The sequence below is a fragment of the Anolis sagrei genome, chromosome 1, assembly GCF_037176765.1.
Source record: "Anolis sagrei isolate rAnoSag1 chromosome 1, rAnoSag1.mat, whole genome shotgun sequence".
NCBI classification, from domain to species: Eukaryota; Metazoa; Chordata; class Lepidosauria; order Squamata; family Dactyloidae; genus Anolis; species Anolis sagrei.
In genome coordinates this window covers 304,744,575-304,760,034 of record NC_090021.1, presented here as the reverse complement: position 1 = coordinate 304,760,034, position 15,460 = coordinate 304,744,575, and the positions used below count along the sequence as shown (strand labels likewise).

At 38.9% G+C, this 15,460-nt stretch overlaps 1 protein-coding gene across 3 annotated transcripts in view; it reads right to left on the bottom strand.

The window, feature by feature from the left end:
• The window catches only part of YLPM1 (YLP motif containing 1), a 54,997-nt gene that overhangs the window by 18,206 nt on the left and 21,331 nt on the right, over positions 1-15,460 (bottom strand). For all 3 annotated transcript variants that reach the window (XM_060758507.2, XM_060758514.2, XM_060758521.2), the window contains 9 exons: positions 11,931-14,036; positions 11,251-11,371; positions 9,381-9,798; positions 7,414-7,506; positions 6,880-7,054; positions 4,637-4,770; positions 3,569-3,723; positions 1,451-1,513; positions 1,019-1,138 (listed from right to left, as the gene is read on the bottom strand). In XM_060758507.2, the coding sequence (XP_060614490.2) occupies positions 1,019-1,138; positions 1,451-1,513; positions 3,569-3,723; positions 4,637-4,770; positions 6,880-7,054; positions 7,414-7,506; positions 9,381-9,798; positions 11,251-11,371; positions 11,931-14,036 (3,385 nt within the window). The remainder of the gene's footprint in view (positions 1-1,018; positions 1,139-1,450; positions 1,514-3,568; positions 3,724-4,636; positions 4,771-6,879; positions 7,055-7,413; positions 7,507-9,380; positions 9,799-11,250; positions 11,372-11,930; positions 14,037-15,460) is intronic.

The following is a 15,460-nucleotide window of genomic DNA, read 5'->3' as shown; positions in this document are numbered from 1 at the left end:
AATAATTATTCTCCAGTAATTCCAAGTAGCTATGTTACTCTCACCCATTCCAACACTAATGAAAAAAGTGGAACTCAAGACTAGCCAATGAGTGGAAAAATGTTGGGTCCCTTTCAATAGTGGTCTCAAAAATGACTCTCTCAAAGCAGGTTTGAGAACCACTCTCTCAGTAGAGCATTTACCACTTCATAATCCAAGCAGATCTACCTTGTTGCCTTGACATCATCAGTCAAGATAGGCAAGCATACTCATAGAACACTAAGATATGTGACCTATTTAGATATATGTAATCCAGAGGGATCAAGGGTCTAAGATGAGCTTTCAGAAAGTCTCATCTCAGCCTCCAGAGATTTTTTTAAACTGCAACTCCCATTTGGATCTACCTGGCACTGAGGGTAGAGCAAGTTGTCCCCTTACCTATGCAAATGCTGGAAAATGCCAACAGACATATCAGTTAATAATTGGTTCATGAGAATACAATTGCCCTCAGACTGTCATTTAGTCAAGACCACAAAACTAAATAAAACTTGGTGCTCAGACTACTCCAGGATAGGTCCAAGGTTGTTTTTGTGATCATGAATGCTCCTACAGAACTCCTAAGAAAACTCCCAGCAATATGTTCCTAAACGCACTTTATTAGTGATCTAGGATTGTCTGCACGCTCTACCCCCTCTCCAAAATTTCTATCCTGGTTATATCTCACCTGGTCCCGCCCAGCATTATTTTTTAAATTTTTAATTAGTACATTTGGCCCTGCCATAGGTTTTTAAACGTTGTTGTGTTATTGTTAATGTTTATTGCTATTTTCTGTTTATGAGTTTTATTTATTGTTTGTATTACTGTTGCTATTGTTTTTATTGTTGTATTGTGGTCTCGGCCTCATGTAAGCCGCATCGAGTCACTTGGGGAGATGGTAGCGGAGTACAAATAAAGTATTATTATTATTATTATACAGCACCTTTCTGAGAAGTTCGTTAACCTAATTTAATTGACAAAAAGAATATAAATAAAAAAGTACCTTCTTTTTTACTCTTTTCTTTGTATCAGGGTCTCTCTCTTCTTTTTCTACTTCAGTAATAAAATAATCATCCAAGCTGAGTACTCTGGGAGCAGCTCCTCCACATTCTACTTCCTTATCCTGGGGAGGAAACAGAAAATAAAATTAGTTCACATTGCACATGCAAGTATTCAATCTTGGGGCATACGAAGCCTTAGACAGAACCGGCTCCAATTAGTTAGAGAACATATTGTTTTGATCCTTTCAGTCAACCCAGCTGCTATGCTTTGTAACATTGGAAAAGAATACCCAAAATATGTGGGTTTGTGCTCTAAACTGAGAAATAAAGAAAACTGTAAATACAGATGGCTGAGAGCAAAATGTACGGTAATTAAGTTCTACTCTTCAGTAAAATATTGATGACATAAAGAAAAATGCTGGTTAGTGACTCACCCTGATGAGCTTTGCAACATGAGTTTTTCCACTGCCTGGTAATCCTCGCATGATAATGACAATCTAAAACAAAGATCACACAAGTGAAAGACTGAACACCTACTGAGTTGAATAATGAGCGTGCAATGGAGTGTCAAAATACAGGCAAACTATAACTCAACTTTTTGTAACCTCTTTGGTAAGACTCCAAAAAATGAGACCAAACATTGCCATATTATCAAGGTAATGGATAGTGATTCACACGATTGTTAAGTCCAAATTACATATGTGTAAGTCTTTTGTTGTTTTGGAGACCGGCATTCTCTGTTGACCTCTCACAACTAAATTCCCTCCCCAATATCACATTTTATCTGTTGCAGGCCTCCCCCAACCTGGTCAGTGGGGAAATGGCAAAAAAAAATAAAAAAATCCAAAGTTTGTATGTTTTGTTTCTTCTTCTCATGTATCACAATAAAAATTTGTATTTTTTTTAAAAAAAGAAACATCTTACAGTTGGATGTAGAACACTGATATTATCTGCTGGGTTCTCTGAAGAACCCCCAGGAGACCGCAAATAATGGCTCAACAAAGTGTATCCCAACTTCTGGAGGAGTGGATGAAGAGTGGTCTGTAGGCAGCATGTTGCCCCAGCGTTTTTGTGGACTGTAGGACACCCCAGTGGTGATTTTTGCCCCCAAATATGGCAAAAATGCTAGTTACAGCACATAAGAGAGCATTGGGGGTATATTTATAGGTATTTTTTTACAGTGTATGAGGTGGAGGTGATGTTCCCAAAGGTGCCTTATATGTTGCCCATCTCTGAACTACAGGAGCTGAACTACAACTTATAGCACAATACTTCCTTCCTACCTACATAGTCTCCACCAGTCAGTAATTGGCTGGGTGTGCAATAGGTAAAAGGTGGATTTGGGGAGCGGGGTAAGGAAGAAGATGTAATGTAATTCCAGCCAATGGACTTTACCCTATATTTCCTTGCTGCAGCATATCAGCTAACACTGGACTAGATTTCAGATCCATATTGCCATAACGCCTAAAACTTCTGCATTAGTCAAAGTCAACAAAAAAGGAGTTCTATTTCAGTAACCCAGGGATGTCAACACTATTTACACAATGTATTGTCGAAGACTTTCATGGCTGGAATCACTGGGTTGTTGTAGGATTTAGAACATGGCCATACAGTCCGAAAAACCTACAACCCACTATTTACACAGTATTTTAACACTATTTATAAGCACATTATTTATTTAATTATTTATGATATTTCTATCCCGCCTTTCTCAAGCCTGAAGGCGACTTAAGAAACTACAGGAAACTTGACAATTTATTCATTTTTATTCATTAAATGTTAAATGAAATATTTATTACCATCCTACAAAACACGCTTTCTGGGTGACTTACTATAAAATAAACCTAAACAATTTAAAATCAAATACAAAAACACATTTGAAAACTATACTGAACAACTGAATTATTCAGATGTTACAACATGTTTATTGGATGACACCATTACGTTACAAAGGTTTTAATTTCAACTTGTGCTCCAATTGATGTCGCAAAACTTCTGTGCATGCCTGGTAAACTTTTGTTGAGTTTAATGAAAATGAGAACCATTAGCTCTGCCCTTTTCTCCATGCAGAGCCCAAACGAATCCTAATTCTCCTTAAGGCCAAAGGATAAACGACCCTGCTTCTTAATTTTTGACATGCAGATATTTGTTGATAGAATTTTATGACAACATTAAATGTTGCAACCATTGAATTCAGCTAACAACAAAGAGGCATCTTAGAAGAAAGAGAAGGCTCAAGTGGATGGCAATTCTCTTTCTTTGTGACTCAACCAATGAGGTCCCTATGTGAGTGTTACTTTCATAATTACAGCACCTTTACTGAGAGGCAAATGAGACAGAAGATTAGTCGAACTAAGCAGAGACACATAACACACAGAAAAAAGAACTGAATCCATATTTATTGCATATCTTTGCTGAAATCTAATGCACTTTGATATGTTTGTCCAAGACTGAAAGTCATGGGATGCTACTTCAGGAAATTAGGCTAGTATAATATACCTTCTTTCACAGCTTGTTGCTTAAGATTAGAAAACCAAATTCCCAATACGTACCCTCTCTGGTCTACTTTCCCGCCCAGGTGGCTTCAGTATATCATCCACATTTTTAGATTCTGGTTTTTTTTCTACACGAGGGGCAGGTGGTGGCTGTCGAGGTATTGGTGGAGTGGAAAGAGGCATTCTATCCTCAGGGTAATTTCTCCGGTCACCTGAACACAAAGTTTACATAAGAATGGAAAAAGAAAATTAGATTTGAAAACAGTATTCTGTGGCAAGATCATAGATGGCTCCCTCTCCCCAATAAGATGTTTTGGCAATTTAAATTTTCTAACTAAAGAAGTTCTGTTAGTCCATTTCCAAATAATTTTTACAAATTACAACAAAAATAAGCTAGCAGAGGATAGCATGTACAATACAGATACACTTCCCCTTCAGCTAGATTTCTATACTAACATTTTCTATAGCCAGGAAAGCCATTTAATGTTTGTTCCAGAACAAACTGGATTATACCCTAAGTTTGTTTAAGGCCTTGGGCAGACAGGATTTATGAGGCACTTAAGTCTATTTGGAATGTGATCTAAACAGCACATTTTTATTGTATAATAACTAATTATCTCGACCTGGAAAATGTAATTAAGTTGTTTGAGTTAGGGATACACACATTGAGAATGGGCCTGACAGGAAAAGATCCTTAACTCACAAGACACAGAAATCTCTCTATAGCATTGCTTAACTTTGCTTCAAATGACAACTTAACATAATAGAATTCTGTCCCAGAAAAGACTTGATTTTGTGAACTATATGTATTATGCACATTAAATGCATATGAATATTTTTGCATAATTTGCAAACATTCTTCTAACTGGCAGTTTGAAGCCCTGCTTTCAGCCCTTACTGGCTTTGACTTATAGCAACCCTATGAATGAGAGAACATGAACCCTGCTCGAGTCTTATAAACTTAGGGCCATGGCTTCCTTTAATCAATTCATCCGTAACATGGTATTTCTCCCCTTTTTTTTTACTGTCATCTGCTTCAGCAAAAACTATAATCTTTTCCAATTGAGTCATGCTGGATCAATCAAGCTGGCAGACTACACTTTCTTCAAGGTTCAAGAATTATACCTCCAAACATGGAATGCCCATGATCATAAGGCGGACGATCAGGTTTCCTCTCATATGGCTGCCTTTCAAATCCTCCTTTCCTTGAGTTTGAATAGTCTTTGTCACGGTAAGACTGAGTTCTTGAAGGAGATGGCCTACCACATGGAGACAGTATTTTGTTAACACATACAATAAGAATGTACACATTATGTTGTATACATTATGAAAACGTATACAAACCCTCTAATCATCGAATTCCTAGCCAAAGTGATATGCTACTACTGGACACAAGAAACAGACTCTTGTATGCACACACCTAGCAATACAAGAGATAAGAAAATGTTCTTGGAATCCAGAAGTCCCTTCTACCCCATTAAAAAAAATTACAAACATGTTTCCAAATAAGCAGCCCTTAGGTACTCTACAATTGTAAAACAGTTTATTATATAATCATATGCTTTACAGCAGCCCAATAGTTGTTGTTGTTGTTGTTATGTGTCCTCATGTTGTTTCCAACCTATGGCAAAACCTAATGAGACCCTCTCACCACACTTTCTTGGCAAACATGTTTTTCTGAAGGTAGGACCGGTTGTTTATTTTAAAATATGAGAGGTGGAATTTGACTACAGGTGGAAGCTGCAAGTTGTCTGCCCCTGAGATAAATCTAAGTAAGGTAAAACACCACATATGGTGGTGTTGGGAGAATGTCTACTCTTGATGGCTCCTTCTACACCAGTGGTTTTCAACCCGTGGGTCCCCAGTTGTTTTGGCCTACAACTCCCAGTTTATCAGCTGTTATGACTTCTGGGAGTTGAAGGCCAAAACATCTGGGGACCCACAGTTCTATACAGATCTACACCATTATGTGGGGTTTTTTGGCTCTCAGAATGGGTCCAAACCTTGGGACTAGTGGGCATGCTTGAAAAAAATCTAGTTTACAGTTTCATCAACAGTTCTTTTAAAATGATGCTATGATGCTGAGATATACAAACAATCTCATATTTAGATGAGACAATGTTGCAAAAACCAAACTACAGGCAGTTCCTGGGTTACGACAATTAGGTTCTGTTTGTTTTTTCTTAAGTTGTATTTCTACGTAACATGGAATAGGTACGTTTTGAAAGTGTAATTCCAACAAATTTTGTATAATTTTGGATAGCATAGGGAAGGGGTAGTATCCCCTTGTAACTTTTGTTTTGCTGTCTGTGCCCATTAAGAAGATTTCATCTCGCTTTCTGTCCCTCTAACAACTGGATTTTGAAAATGTTGGCTTGTCATGGAAACAAGGATTGGTGATAAACCTTTAGCGGAGACATCTTCTCCACATGATACTTCTTACAGAAGTTATCATGTTATCATCCCCTCTTCCTGGGAATAGATTTCCTCTCACTTCCTGTTGTCTCAGGGATTGGGGTGAGATTAAATCTTTCTAATAAGGATACAGACAGCAGTAAAAATCTCACAGAGGCTCTGACCCCACACCATATTAACCATAACTTTAAAAAAATACAGAGTTCTACCTAACATGCAACTTGGACAGATGTTTGTCTTAATGTAGTATTTATTTTTATCTGTGCATGTAAATGCTTAAAAATTTCAAATACTCCAAAAGGCCTGATGCATGCTGCTGGCTGAAGCACCCACTTCTGGGCCCAACTAGTGCTGACATCCTCCAATAATCATAACTAGGAGTTGTTTCTAACTTGGGGACTGCCTGTATTCAAAGAATCTAATTTGCTAGCCCCTCAACAAGACTACTACCCTTAGTAGTAGCCAGCAAACAATGACTGACTACCAAGCCAGCATTTATGAACTTCTGTGTGTTGAATAGTATTGCTAGCAGTGGATTTTTAAAAATTATTTATGTATTTAACATTACATCAAAACAGTCTATTTTCACATAAGCCTATGTTACTATATTTGAGTCTGTATGATATAAAATGTAAATTGTAGCTAGTGTAGTGTAGAGGGTTTTGAGCACTGGACTACAATTCTGGAGATCAGGACTTGGGACTCCCCAGTTGGCCATAATGACCATAAGCAAGTCACTATCTCTCAGCCTTAAATTCCATCTGAACTAATCTTGTCAAAAAAAAACCCTCATTATAGGTTCACCTTAGAGTAGCTGTAAAATGGAAATGACTTGCAGACACACAACAAAAACAAATAAACATAAACCCGACCAAATTAATAACTTTAAACAATAATGCTGAATGCTCTCTATGGGGAGTCACTTTTGCATCAATTACTTCTACACTATGTACCTATCTTCTCGTGGATAGCGTTCTTTGTCAAATCTTTCCCGTTCATGCTCTCCAGAAATACGTTCCCTAAATGGTTCTCGTTCTCTCCTGAAATCTCTGTGATCTGAAGTATTATTTTGCCGCTCAAAATAATTTTCTCTTTCCTTCATGTATCGATCTCGTTGGCTTGGATGTTCTGAAAAAACAAAAACTTAATTATTTTAGAACTGTCCTGCAACTAGACACAAAATAAAAGCAAAGTTGTTTCCTCATATTAAATATTCCCTTCAAGAAAATTATTTAATTATAGATAAGACTATAAAACTCTTTCTGCTGTTTTCTTACATATAGGATCTTAAAACATATATGAGGATATTCAGAAAGTGGCGTCCCCCCTGCACTGTCATGCAGAAGAATCTTGAATTCACCAAATTTTTATCTCTAGAATATCCTAACTAAATATTTTTAAAACCCCAAAGCTTTGGGAAGTATTTAAATCATCTTTGTTACAAAACCAAAGAAGAATGCTACTAGCATTAGCAAAGATATACTCACCTTTTGAAAAGGACTGTCTTTCATGAGGAGGTTCTGGACGTAGAGTTATTCGTTCCCCATAAGGAATATGTCCGCCTTTATTGGTGCTAATGTCTGTTAAATATAAATTGGCAATAATATAAGTAAAGATTCCTTTTTTCAACACATTTATCATTTTTTTATAAAAAAAAAATTGCTCCAGAGAAGAAGACAGCTATCTGCTATTTAAAATATGACCTACAGCAATCATTTAGGTTAGGTATGGGCAAACTTTGGCCCTTTGGAAGTCCAAAACACCTGGAGGGCTGAAGTTTTCCCATGCCTGACTTAGATCAAAAAAGTTAAACACAATATGAAGATTCCATGTTTTGCCTTACTTCTAAATATTTAAAGACATAAGGTTAATCTGGATCAGTATGCAAATGGAACTAGTAACAACTTTCAGGCTAACCAAGAGTAGCAAATTGATAGCATAAACTTTCACAAACTTAAGTCTGTTTGACCAGATGCATGAAGTGAAGTGTCTTGGAACAGACCCTGATGAGCAGGCTATATGTGTGAATAGCAACAGAAATTCAATCTTGGGGGTATGGTGACAGTGGGTTGAAGAGAGAGAATGGTTCGCTGCCATTTTACTCAAATTATAACTGTAAACAACACCCCAGCCTCACGAGGGTTCCCTTGGCCAGTTTGTTATATTTCCTTTTCGGTTCATACCGAGCATCACATTACAATCCAGTAACTACCACTACCACTACCAATGGTATTCACTACCACTAAATAGGTAATCATAAGATTACTTATTCAACTTGGCTTTAGACAACATTTTGCCTCATCTCCCTAGGATTACCATTAAAACTGGTCACCTTATCACTATATCAAGGTTTGCATTTCTATTGCTATTCACACATACAGCCTGCTCATAAAGGGTTTTTTTTATATACTTCACTCCTAGCATCTACAAAAGCTTATGTTACCAACTTGTTGCTCTCAAGTCTCAAAGATGATACAAAATTCTTTTGTTCATGAAGATTTCATTAAAGTGAAAACTAGACAGCTAAAGCTCTTGAGAAAATAACTATATGGACAAAAACTTCTTACCAACAGTGCAATTCATTCACAATGAATATTTTAGTTTATAAAAGTAAAACAGAAGTAGCCAATAAGATGTCTTAAGCATATAGCTGTATTTGACCAAGAGCAGCCATGGCCTTCCAAGTACTACCTACTTTGAAAGAACTGAGAATGGGGACACACCTACATGGACAGGAGACCTTAGGGCTAATGCGGAGGCAGTGCTATCCGAACCAGGTGAAGCCTTATTGTCCGCCTGCGCCCCATTGTGGAATCCCAGACAAGAATCAATCAGGGCCAGGTAACAAAGGAGCGACAATGAACAAAATGTGGCTACCAGTATTAAAAAACCCTCTAAAATCATAACAGTAAAAAAAGAGCAACACTCAAAAAGGAGGGGAATTCCAGACAAGAATCAATCAGGGCCAGCGAACACCGGGGAGCAACCAGCCAGGGAGCAACCAGCCAGGATTTGAAGCTGCATCTTTCTCCCGCCATCAGTACCATGCTGCTTAATTCTAATTGTAAGGCTGTTTGTACATAGGTGTTGATGGCCTTCTCCTTGCAAATAAGACACACAGCGAATATATGCTGTTTACTACTGGTTAACACTTTAGGGAAGAATTCCTCGAACACAATGTTTGAAAGGGAAATGCCAGCTGAATCCAATAGGGTCTGGGTGAATTTCGAGGGGAGTACCTTCCTACTCCAAAAAAAAGTGTAACAAGAACTCTTTCTCAGTTAAATAAGAAATGTCAATAGATAATTAAGATAGAAAAGTGAAGGGTGTCAGACTTAACATCAATGTCCCTGCATCCACATCAACCTTTCATTTAGAATACACACAATGAAATTTGCTGTGTTCCTTTAAGACAACGGTTTAAGTAGCATTAAGAAAATTTAACACATTTCACCTTGGCCATGACTGTGTCCATGTCCATAATCAACTGTCTGATGAACAACTGGTGGCTTGGAAAACTGTGCCATTCCTGGAGCAACTGATGCTGGGATTGTTGAGGACGACAATGAGGGACCTGATCTAAAAGTGTCATACTCTAATTTTAAACCTTTATCTTCACTGATATCCCAAAGTCCCTGGAAAGAATCTTCATCCCAACGCTCCTGGTTCCTGCCGGGTGATGACTTTATTGCAGGACCTGCAACATGTGTAGGTGCTGCAGTTGACATGAGAACTGGAGCATTTGGCTGTGTTGGTAGAGCGGATTGTTGGAGAGATTTTGTAGTTGGAATAGATGGCATCATAACTGGGCCAGAAGGCTTTGCCATTGAAGTAGCTGACTTGGTTATTGGCATCTGGCTTGGGGCAGGCTTCTGAAACAAGACAGGTGATTTTATAATTACAGATGGAGTAACAGGCTGCTCAGCCTTATTTACCCAAAGGGGAACAGAGAAAAGGAAACTTGTAATTAAAAGATATATAAACTATCAGGCCCTATCTACACTGCCATATAAAATCCAGATTATCGGCTTTATACCAGATTATATTACTCTACACTGTCATATAATCCAGTTCAAAGCAGATAATCTGGATTTTATATGGAAGTGTAAAGAGGGCTCAGTCTTTGTGCAAGCATGTCAAGCTAATCCATGATTTAGATCAACTTGTATTAAGAAGGAAGAGAACAAAGCAAGTCTAAGTTTGAAACAATCCTTTCTCCCACCTGGACAGAAGGGAGAGTTTCTTTTTAAACTGCTATTTGTTATCTGGGACAACAAAGTAAGATCAGCATTAACTTAAGTTTGAAAACAAGTCCATATTGAAGAATGCTTTCTGTAGCTGTTTTGTTATTTTAAAACCCCCATAGTTTGTTTAGTTAACTGTATTCTAGGTCCAATGGATAAGGACTGAAATAGCCACCATGTTGAATTCAAAGATCCGTTACTCCAACACAACAGATAGACACACACCCTTCCCCATGATGCTATAATTTGGTGGTTTTATTATTTGGAATATTGAACTGACTTCCACCAAGGCTGGCTTACTGGCATTAAGGGCCAAAATAGTTGGACATTTTGGTCCCATCCTTTTGCCTCTGCCCTGTTCACTACTGGAATGTATCCTCAGAAAGAACATCCCTGAAAATGATTTCAGTCCTTGGCCAAAGAGAAATTTGCAGTCATGCTGGTCACATCACTTTGGAGGTGTCTATGGACAGTGCCTGCTCTTCGGCTTAGAAATGGAGATAAGCACCACCCCCCAGAGTCAGACTCACAAAACTTAATGTCAAGGGGAAACCTTTATCTTTACCTATTGGTACTGCCTAACTTAGATTGCCATGAATCTAGAACAAGGTTTTCACATATTTTTCTTCTACAGCCCCTTGAAATGCCACCCAGGATCTGCATTTAATGTCACACAGTTTGTGGTAAAGACCTGGTATTAATCAGTTATCTTCTCATTAAGTTCCTTGTTCTTATCCAAGATGGCCCTATGTTTCTATCACTATCAAAAATATTGATGCTGGAACTAAATTTAAAACAATCTGCTTGAATGAGATCATGAAATTCTTTTCTAGCAGAACTCCCCCAGAATGAAATCTTTAAAGTCAATGATAAAATTGTATTTTTCTTGTTAAGCTAGGCATTTATGGTTACTTCTTTAATTCCAACAATTAAAAAAATAGAGCTCATCATTTATGCTGACTTCAAACCCGACACTAGACCTCTTTTTGGCAGGAAGCAGAGTTTTAAAATCTTTTTTAGAAAATGTAACAAAATCTAGTCACATTTGCCCAGGTATGCCCATAGCAGTGCTCAATTTACCAGAAAATTATCCTTTCTACTAGCTGTATTCTGTGACATAGCCATTTCCTGCTGTGAGAATTCAGACATATGGGACTCAGGAACGTATTCTTGTATGTGGTGCATATGTTCCTTTTGTTCCCTGTGGAGAAAATGTATATATGTATATTATTTTCTTAAAATGTTTTTAAGAACTAGCAATTAAATTATAATACATCCATATTAAATCATGATATACACACTATACTATTTTCAGGGATGCTGGAGCATTGAACATACCATAGGCATGTTCTGCTCACAAGCTTCCCTTAACGCTATGAGAAAATTTCTAACATTTTTAAAATGCTGTAAATTCATTAAATCGATAAAAGTACATCTCGGTTATTTATAGGACTTACAGGACTATGGAAGAGAAGATAAATAAAATGGGTACATTTTCTATAATAAACATGTTCTAAAATACATAAACAAGTACTGAGAACCAGCGTGGTATAACCGTTTGAATGCTGGACTAAGACTCTGGGAGATCAGTGTTGGAATGCACAGTCAGCCACAGAAACCCACTGGATGTCCCTGAGTAATAGCTAACATCCCCTGAAAATAAAAACAATTCCCAAGGAAATCCCACGATGGAATTCCCATGTCAAATCTACTCGAAGGCACATAAAACAACAAAATAAATAAGCACAGTATCAACTCACCGTATCATTTTTAGCTCTTGAGCTGCTTTCAAAATTATTTCATGCTGTCTTTGACTAAGGACCATTACTCCTCCCACTGGCTGCTCAGAGGTTACATTTGGCTCTTCTCCCAATAATTCAGACCGTGGTGGCAGAGGCGGTGGTTCCATATGATCCTCTAAAGGTGGGAATCTGTCCCTTTCATCGTGGTACCACCTATCTGAAAACCTTTCCCTTTCCCAATCACCCCTGTCAGGCGGTAAGTCAGGCTGTTCTCTCCACATATCATGTCTCTCTGGATACTCTCGAATTCTTAGCTCTCCCCTTTCTCTAGGATCTCTGTCATAGAAATCTCTCTCTCTTTCATCCAACCATCGATCCTCATGATATCTGTCTAAAGGAGGAAGGGGAGGCAATGGAGGGAGAGGAGGTATATCCAGATCATGACTCAGTGCATCTCTGTCCAACAGTCTCACATAATCTCTGTCCCAATCTCTTTCTAATTTATGATCATACACATCCATGGGTCTTCTGATCCGATCAAGATCTCTGTCCATCTCCCTGTCTCTATGCACAGGCCGTTCCCAGTCATCCCAAAGTGGATCTCGTCTCTCTACATCAGTAGATATGGGAGGTAAAGGAGGCAGAGGGGGCAGAGGTGAAAGGGGAGGCAACGGATGGCGGTGTGGTAATAAATCATCTCTCTCATATGAATCGTGGGGATCATCATACCCCTGGTCATGCCCCTGTTCATGCCAGTATCTGTCTCTGTCCCAGTCATCTGATCGCCTGCACTCTGGGGGAGGAATATCTCTGTATTCTAATGGATGCCCTTCTTCCATTCCAAATTCTCTGTAAGCCCATGGAGGCCTAGTTGGTTCTTCACAAAACGGAGGTACATTTTCATTATCACCTCCATCATATCTGTACATAGTCCTCTCCCAATTACCAGGCCTCCTCCTCCTCCCTAGTTCTCTTTCCTGACTACTAGGTCTTCTGACTAGGTCTCTCTCCCAGCTACCAGCTTGATGAACTGGGTCCATCTCCCTGCTCCCAGTCTGCCAATCCAGTCCTCTCTCCTGGCTGCTGGGGGGCCTGACTGCACCTCTTTCTAGGCTACTTGCACGGCCCCTCTCTTTGTTGCCCATCCGAGGTGGTAACCCCCTCTCCTGGCTGCTTGGTCTCATACCCAATGCCCTTTCTTGGTTGCCAGGCTGCTCTCCCATCTCAGATTCCCAACTGCCCTCTGACAGTCTGCCATGGTTTCCTAGTCCACTGCTTACATCTCTGCCAGCTACATCTCTAGTCTGACCTCTACCTCTATTTGACATTCCTCTGCCTCTGACATCTCCCAAGCGGCCTCGGCCCCTGCCTCTTGTATCTTCCATTCTACCCTGGCCCCTGCCTCTGCCAACTGGCCCTTTTGCCTGAGTATCTCTTGGTGTAACTTGCCCCCTCTCCCTGTTCTCCAGTTTGGACTGTTCCTTGCTCTGATTGTTTTCTGAAGCCAATTTATTTTCCATAGAGTTCACATCTTTATTTCCTATTACTGGTGATGGTAGTAATGGTTTTTTCCCTTCGGATTTTGGAGGAAGTGAAGATATCGCTGGTTGATGCAGAACAGTTGATGTACAGCTAGATGCCTTTGCAGTTTCTGATTGCGATGCAGATTCAGCTAAATTTTGCATTTTTGTTTCTGGCATTGCCTCAGACTCTGTTTTGGATAGATTTTGTTGTGCTGTAGAAAAGTCCTTATCAGGCTGACCTGGGCCAGATACTTTTGAATCTGGTGCAAATTTAGATTTATTTGCCACTGTCTGACCACTTGCCATTTCAGTAAGAGATTCTTTACTTTCTCTGTGATGATTCTGGTTTCCCAGAGGAGGTCTAGGTCCTCTCCAATGTGGACCACCCGCTTGAGAGGTCTGGATTTGCGATGCACCTGAAGGACTATAAAATGCTGCTGCCGGACCCCGAGGGATAGGCCCCTGTTTGCCTGATAATCCATCGTTATGCTGATTTTGAAGCCTTGGCCATGGACCTTCTAAACGTTGGCCCTGAACATGAGGCACTCTCTGTCTTGGGGAGTCAAATCTCTCAAAACCTCTTCCTCGTGGTCCATCAAACCTTTGTGTTTAGAAAGGAAAAAAACCTCATAAGAAAAATTATACAACCAGACTGCATTACTGAACAATGTGGCATGTTCTTTTTGTCAAATTCAAACTACTAATGAAGTAGTAATGAACATAAAAAGTAATCAGAAAGATGTGATGATACAGGAGATACAATACAGAATGCAACCAGAATGAGGATTGATTCCACACAAACTTCCCCTTTTCAAAAAAGGACAACTCAAACTGGAAAAGCAAGTAGAGTAGATATTATACTTAGCCATGAAAACAAAGGCCAAGTGAGGCAAAACTCCCTGAACTTAGCAGGACTGTCAGGAAGATTTGGGTCTGAATACTTGGATTGTGAATACTTGGATCCTGCATTGCATGGGGTTGGATTGGGTGGCTTTTGTGCTCTCTTCCAACTCTATGATTCTATCACATTCTGTCCACAAGATATCTGGCACAGATGCATGTACAATTAGCTCTCCATATTATCTGGAGTTCAGTGGACAGGACCCACAGGAAAGTGGAAAACTATGAATTGAAAAAAAGAGAAAACACCTCTAGGAATCTCTATGTCCTCCAGTTAGCTGGAAATTGATTACTGAGTTGTGCTGAAGGACTTAGAAAGTCCTAAAGAGACTATATTACTTAAATCTGTGAATAATGAATTTAACATAAGGTAAACCACCAAGGTGGAAGGGTGTGTAATTATTTAATTGTTTCAGCTATACTCAGTGACAGATAGGTGAGGGAAACAGAAAGGGAATTAAGCCTGAAATGCACATTTTGAACATGTTAATCAATTGATATTTGGGTTCTAAAAAGTCTTGAATTCTGGAAAACATTTCAGGTATATATGTTGAAAATAACAAATCAGATCAATCACTTTAAATATAGATAAAAGTATTATGTTCAAACAGTTCTTTATATTTAATTTAAGTCATCCAATAAGAGGAATCTCAAAATTGGTGATACAAGAAGATTGAAGATTATGCATGTGAATAAGCACTTTTTGTCTCCATGTTAACTACTGAGAAAATAGTAGATATGTTTTATGGTAAATTATTAATTTTAAATCATTCTAAATAATACAGTAGAAATTTGATCTGCTAAATGAATAAATTTTCTCTCTGCTGCCAGATGTCTCTGAGAAGTCTGGAGTTTTTGAAGAAGGGAGAAAGTCTGTGATAGTGAGGTGATGGGTGATATTTCTTAGTCAGGTCTCTGTGTTGATGAGAACAGGAATGGGCAGCCAAGGATCTGGAAAGCTGTAACTTGCCAGGATGCTGTGCTGTCCTCCCCACTCACACATTCTGTGTAATATCAAGCGGCCAGGGAGGCAACCAAGAAGTTGGACCCTGTAACCTTTCCGAGTCCTTTCCTGGCTCTCCTGTACCTGTTTGCCAAGTGACTCTGGAAGTCTATTTTAAAAGA